The following is a 6,970-nucleotide window of genomic DNA, read 5'->3' as shown; positions in this document are numbered from 1 at the left end:
CCTCCTCCTCGGCCTCACGCGCCTCCTCCTCGAGGTCACGCTCGAGCATCTCCTCGTACTCGCCTTGCCGGCGCTCCTCTGCCAGCCAGCGCTGGCGCCACATCTTGAGGTAGGCCTGCTCCTGCGCCGGCGTCGCCCCCAGCCAGTCCGGTGACGCGGACACCCACTCGCGCACCACTCCATTCCAGGAGAAGCGCGCGATGGGCTCGGGCTCCGGCTCCGGCTTGATGGGGGACGGCGGGGCCACCGGCGGCACCACGCCGTCGCCCGCCGCGGAGAGGGCAAGGACCTGCGCCATTGCCGCCTCGTAGCGGGCCTCCTCTTCCGCCTCCGCCGCCTCCGCTCTGCGCCGTTCGTCCTCTTCGCTCTCACGGTAGACGGCCGCAAGGGCCGCCTGGTAGGCGTCCTCCGTCGCCTGGTCCTCCTCGCGGACGACCAGCGGCGTTGGCCTCCGGTCGACCTCGCGCACGCCCCGGCGCCTCGCCTCCTCATACTCGAAGGCGAACCACCTCGCCCAGTTGGGCGAGTCGGTTGCGTAGGCGTTGTCACGGCGCTGCTCCGCCGTCAGCAGCGCCCGCCGGCGCCGCACCTCCTCCGCGTGAGCACGAGCCGACCGCGGCGCCGCCGGCACTGGGATCCTATCTGGATCCATATGCCAGTCGTGCGGCAGCGTCACGTCGGGATACGGCAGCGGCTGGCGGTTCTGCCAGTGCCACTCCGCCTGGTGCACTAGCACGCTGACGCGCTGCCTCTGCCGGCGAGGCGCCGGCGGGGGTAGGAGAAACTCGGAGGGGAAAGGGGTGGCGGGGGACTTGCCCTTGGCCTTGCTGCCGCTGGCGCCGGAGAAGAGGCCTATCGTCGCTGTGGTTGCGGTGGCTAGGGTTTGCCGGCGACGAGGTTGCAAGGGTGGGCAGATGGGGATGGCGAGTTTGGATGAGGACGGCCCCGCCGCACGGTCGGCTTAAAAAAGGACGAGCGCCGTCGCTGACGCGTGGGCCCGTCGTCATAAATTAAGCTGACCGCGTGGGCAGCGGGTAGTTGGACAACCGCCATGTGGGGACGCGGCGGACAGCGAGAAGGCGCGCGAAGCATCTGTTCGGCGTCCGCGCCGACGCATTTGGGACGCAAATTTGGGCCGCAAATGCGTCGGCGTGGACGCGACGCGGACGTGATTTGGGTTTGGGTCGGCGTGTTGGGCCGCCACTTTTGTCCGCGCCGACCCAAACGGACGCAGGCAGACGAAATGAGTCGGCCCTTTGGAGTTGCTCTAACGACCATTTCAAAAAAGAGCCACGAATCGATTCTCGCCTGATACTGATAGCTTGATTGTTCACAAGGGCGATATCACAAAATCAAACCCATGAGTATGTAAACAACCCAACTATAAATCAATCCAAATAAGTTTAGGGTGGTTGAGTTCATCACCAAAAAAAGACATAAATTCCAAGTCCAGATGGATCTTCATTCACATCAACACAATAGAGGAATGGAAAAGAAAGAAGAACATTGTATAGTAGATAAGGAAATTTTGTGTATTTGTAGCACAACAAAAGAGGGCACGGTTTTGTCTTTGATCTTCAAGCGCAACACTCACATCTCTTGTTGCATAACATACCCATCGCAATGTAAACGAACTGCCATGGTTATCGCTTGTCAGAACGACCATCCGAGGTGCAGAACATCCAACATTACCGATGAATTGAACAGGCTGCAAGAGAGGTAAGGGTGGGCTCTAATTTAGTACCCACAGGCCACATCAGTCTTGATTGCTCAAGACATGCTTATTTCAGCCAGAGTCATCATCACTGCCCCTCATTTTTTACCGAAAAGGAGGTTGTACCCCCGGCCTTTGCTCACCAAGCAACATGACCCTGATATCCATCCATACATACACACATCCATCCATCCATTAGCCTTAGGAGCTACTCATACCTGACCTCGACTGACCAAACCTCCTGGTACGCATCAGAGAACATCGTACATTTTCCAGCGCACGCCACAACCGAATCGAAGGCACGTCGTGGGGCTTGTCCAACATGACCATGAGTTGGGACTGGAGGCGCAACACGACCTGGTACTCGTCGCCGTGGGCAGGGGCAGGGAGCCGGGAGAGGTCATGCCCACCACGCAGTCCCTAGAGACCTCGCCGGCACACCCGACACCGCTGCGGCTGCCCGAGTCCGGGCCTCCATGCCGGTGGCGACGCGGCGCGGACGGGATCCCTGGCCCAGCGAGACTGAGGGATCCAAGGGTTGAGCCTCTTCATCGCCCAGTCACAAATATGTGAAAAATATTCAAACCATGCCAATCGTGAGCTCGTGAGACAGCCATGTTGCGGGGCAACGTCCCCTTACCTAGTCCGGGCAGCGATTGCAAGAACATCAAGGTAAGATTGGGCGAAGCGCCGCAACAATCGTCGGGCTCGGGCACCATGAGGACCACCGTAGCATCAGCGCCGATCACCTGGTCACCATGCAAGCACAACAGAGGATTGAAATATTTGAATCAAATTTTTGCTGCAGCAAACTCAATGAATAGTCAACTGTAAAAAGAAACTGATTCTACAGAGGAGCCTGAACATCTATTTGTTTTGCTACTGTATTATCTGGTAGAGGATATTCTCTACCGATGGAGCATAGACTCTGAAAAACCCTGAAGAAATGTTCACCCTTCTGTTCTTTATATTACAGATAACATAGCAGGAAGCGTTACTGAACCTGAATGTGTGTGTTTGTTTGGTTACCTGGTAGAGGATCTTCTCCAGAACTCGATGACGTCCATGATGGTGCGGAAGGGGCCGGAGAGAAAGACCACCCATAAATCTTACTGCTAGATACGCTGGATACTGGCGAGGCGTGGCATCGAACACCACCTCGTACCCATTTGCCGCCCACAGCCAAGCCGAACCGCGACGCCATCGACTGGACCACCATCTCCCTCCAGCGACAGCGGCTCCCTCTGCCCTGGGATGGCCGTCGCCCCTCAGCCATAAGGCAGCCAAGGTCGATGGCCCTCATGCCGGCCACCTCCATGGACCTGGAGTTGGATGTCCGCCGCTTTAGTTCAGGCTTGAGAGGATAAAAGGGAGAAATGGGGAAGAGAGGGGAGAGGAGGGCGGGCACTGGGAGAGGGAAGGGGAGGTGAGGTGGCGGCGGCCGGCAAGCCAGTGGCGCGTCTGACGGCGGCAACCCTAGCTGCCGCCGCTCGAGGGTGGAAAGAGCGAGGGGAGGGGAAGTTGCGTGGGAGGAGAAGCAAAGCACTACTCTCTCTCAATCCCACGCGTTTTCACCCTTTTCTCTTTTTATTCACTGCGCGATCAGTGCATCGCTGCCGATGTGGCTATCGTGAGAGGGCGCTCTTTGCGCGACTGTTAAAGGGTTTAATGGGTCAAGCTGGGCCTTCAGCGCACTTTTTTCCGTTGATAAAATTTGTTGGTCGTGTGTAGGGGTCCAAACGCACGACCACACCACCTGATGAGCCAGCTAATGCATGCGATAGAAATTTCGTTTGTTACCCAAATAGATAGTCCCTCCTCGCTTTTTTATATTAAATTTCACCAATTTAAATACGTTCATGAGTTGCCTGCAAATCATCAAGGCATTTCAAGAAGAGGGTAAATTGTGGGTCATTTATCTTACAAAATGAAGGATTTAATTCCACTAAATCTGATGTGATTGCGCATGCCCGATAAAAAAGAAACCGGAGGATGTGACAATTGATTTGCTTCCTTTGATGTTTTCATGTATGGTGTGATCAAAACTAAGATACTGCATCTCTGCATGTGCCTCCATTGCTATCATCAGGTGGAACCATCCGAAAGTTGTCGTATCATGGTTGGATGTTGTCATGTTGTTGCTTTTTTCAATAAAAGGCGCTTTTATTATCTCAAAATGTAGCATCAAAGTGATACAAAGCATTAAGAGTATCACCCGGCCTCTGCATAACTAGGGTGCACACAGCCAAACACCAGTAGTCTGATTAACAGAAAGATAAAAAACCGACAATTCGGTAACAGTAGAGTCTATAGACCGACACTATGCCTATGTCGAAAGAGATGGTGGACCGAGCCGGAGATTATGCTGCCATCCATGTTGGGTAAAAACCTTCGTAGCCACCTGCTCCAACAGCGTACACACCGCCTTGAATAGCGGTTGGTACTCCGCTCGTTGTAGCGTACACCACGTACGAAGCGAGTGTGTACAACGGAAAATAACCTGCAAAGGAGAAACAGTTTTGTCATTAAAAACAACATCATTTTTACATAGCCAAAGCGACCATAGTAAGGCATACGCTCCCACCCTTATTAGCGTTTTGTATGCATTTGAAATACCGTCCAGCCAATGACCAAAAATATTGGCAACACTTGTGGGCGGATACAAATTTGACGCTATTTGGATGGCTGACCACGTAGAACGCGCAAACTTACAGTGAAAAAAGAGGTGTTTAATTGTCTCGTCATGAGTACAAAAACAACAATTCTTACTTCCCGACCAGTTGCGTCGTGCGAGGTTGTCTTTTGTTAGCACAACTCCCCTACGGAGATACCACATGAATATTTTGACTTTAACTGGTACCTTCGCTTTCCAATTTTTTTTGTTATTACTCACCGGTACCTCAGAATGCGTGGGTGCACGATACATAGAGTCTACTGTGAAAGACCCCGATGTAGTAAGGTTCCAGCGAAACACATCACGACCTTGTCTCAGGATAATCGAATCCAGACGGGACAATAGATTATTCCATGACATAAGTCGGGTGCCAATCAAATCCTGTCTGGACGAAATATTTGGCGGAGATGAGCTGAGCACTTGCGCAATAGTATTATTCTTATCGCGTGCAATGTTGTATAAGGCTGGGTATTGTTCTCGGCGGCTAGCATTGCCTAGCCAGATGTTTTCCAAAAACGAATCTCTGACCCGTCCTTTATTGCGAAAGACCCAAAGCAAAAGAGATGTTTCTTTGCCGCCATTAGGCCGGCCCAAAAGTGTGAGTCTCCAGGTTTCCAATATACCTGAGACACTGCCTTTTGGCCTATATACTTATTGTGCAGCATGGTTTGCCAAACACCATCCTCAGTAAGAAGTTTGAACAACCATTTACTAAGTAGGGCCTCATTCTTGACCTGCAGGTCATGAATACCGAGGCCGCCCTGGTCTTTCGGCCTACAAACCACACTCCATTTGGCCAGTCTATATTTTTTATTTTCACCATCTCCTTGCCAAAAGAACCTGGACCTAAAATAATCCAATCTTTGCAAGACCCCCTTTGGGAGCTGGAAGAATGAAAGCATATAGAGGACCATATTTGTGAGGACAGAGTTTATTAAAACCAATCGTCCTCCAACTGAGAGCAACTTGCCTTTCGAGCTGCTCAAGCGTTTCTCTAGTCGCTCCTCTACATACTTCCACTCCGCAATGGTGAGACGTCGATAATGAATTGGTATTCCCAAATATTTAATTGGGAATTGTCCATGTGCACAACCAAAAAGGTCAGCATAATCGGCCGCTGCATCAACGGCTTCTCCAAAGCAGAACAATTCACTTTTATGGAAGTTAATCTTAAGACCCGACATTTGCTCAAACGCTGACAACAAAAGTTTCAAGTTTCTAGCCTTGCCTAGGTCATGTTCCATAAAGAGAATTGTGTCATCGGCATATTGCAGAATAGAGAGACCACCATCCACTAGATGTGGCACTACTCCTGTAATCTGTCCGTCCTGCTTGGCGCGCTCAATCAGAATAGCCAACATGTCAGCCACAATGTTAAATAACATTGGGGATATGGCATCACCTTGTCGTAGTCCTTTTTTGTCTGAAAGTAATGGTCGACATCATCATTGACTTTGATGGACACACTACCGCCAGTTACAAAATTTTGGATCCACTTGCACCATTTATCGGAGAAGCCTTTCATCCTTAGGGCCTGTTGGAAGGAAGACCATTTGACCTTGTCATAGGCTTTTCCGAAGTCTATTTTGAATACTGCTCCACTCATGTTTTTCCGGTGCATCTCATGGACGGTCTCATGCAGGATTACTACACCATCGAGTATGTTCCTTCCTTGCATGAAAGCTGTTTGAGATGGCCGGACAACATGGTCAGCTACCGAGTTTAATCTATTCGTCGCCACTTTGGTGAAAATCTTGAAGCTGACATTAAGGAGGCATATGGGTCTGAACTGTTGAATCCGTTCGGCCTCCTTACTCTTCGGCAACAAGACAATCTCGCCAAAATTAAGTCTGAATAAGTCAAGTCGGTCGGCATGAAAACAATTGAACAACTCTAAAAGGTCAGACTTGATGATATCCCAGAAATTCTGATAGAATTCTGCGGGGAAACCATCAGGGCCTGGAGCTTTGTTATGTTCCATTTGGAACATCGCAGCTCGCACCTCCTCTTCTGAGAATGGTGCCGTTAGGATATCGTTTTCTTCTGCCGTGACATGTGGAATATCATCTGTTCGGGTCTCATCAAGGGTGAAATTCCCTTCAGTCAGCGCTCCGAAAAGAGATTTGTAGTATTTGGTGATATACTTTTTGAGCTCCTCCTGACCTTCGATCCTCCCCTCATCTTGTTGGAGACTATAAATACATTTCTTCCTATGCCGCCCATTGGCGACCAATTGGAAGTATCTTGTATTACTATCACCCATTAAAATGAAGTCAGCTTTGGATCTCTGGTAGTATTTGTTCTCCTCTTCTCGCAGTAGACGGGCGACCATCTCATTAGATTGATTTTTCAATTCAATCTCTTGCTGAGATAATGTGCGCGTCTCTGCAATTTTGTCGAGGTCAACAATGATGGTACAGAGCCTTTGTTTTTCCTTTTTATAAATTCCGTTGGTGTGTTTTGCCCATCCAGAGAGGTGTCGCCTCATGGCTCTTATTTTAAAGATCCATCGCCGAATAGGTGTACGACCAACAGCAGGCCTCTCCCAAACATTCTTGATCATGTCTACGAATCCGTCCCTA

The 6,970-nt window shown here is 50.7% G+C and overlaps 1 protein-coding gene across 1 annotated transcript; it reads right to left on the bottom strand.

Annotated features, from left to right (window-relative positions):
• Window positions 1–1,357: 1,357 nt before the first annotated feature.
• Window positions 1,358–3,257, bottom strand: LOC125536336. Its single transcript, XM_048699539.1, has 3 exons — window positions 2,744–3,257; window positions 2,355–2,463; window positions 1,358–2,260 (listed from the first exon to the last, which is right to left on the bottom strand). Exons 1-3 carry the CDS (start codon window positions 2,816–2,818, stop codon window positions 2,115–2,117), a joined length of 330 nt encoding a protein of 109 aa, XP_048555496.1. The 5' UTR covers window positions 2,819–3,257; the 3' UTR covers window positions 1,358–2,114.
• Window positions 3,258–6,970: the final 3,713 nt, after the last annotated feature.

This window comes from Triticum urartu, chromosome 1 (assembly GCF_003073215.2).
Source record: "Triticum urartu cultivar G1812 chromosome 1, Tu2.1, whole genome shotgun sequence".
NCBI classification, from domain to species: Eukaryota; Viridiplantae; Streptophyta; class Magnoliopsida; order Poales; family Poaceae; genus Triticum; species Triticum urartu.
The sequence above is the reverse complement of the archived record's forward strand: the minus strand, read 5'-3'. Positions and strand labels throughout refer to the sequence as shown.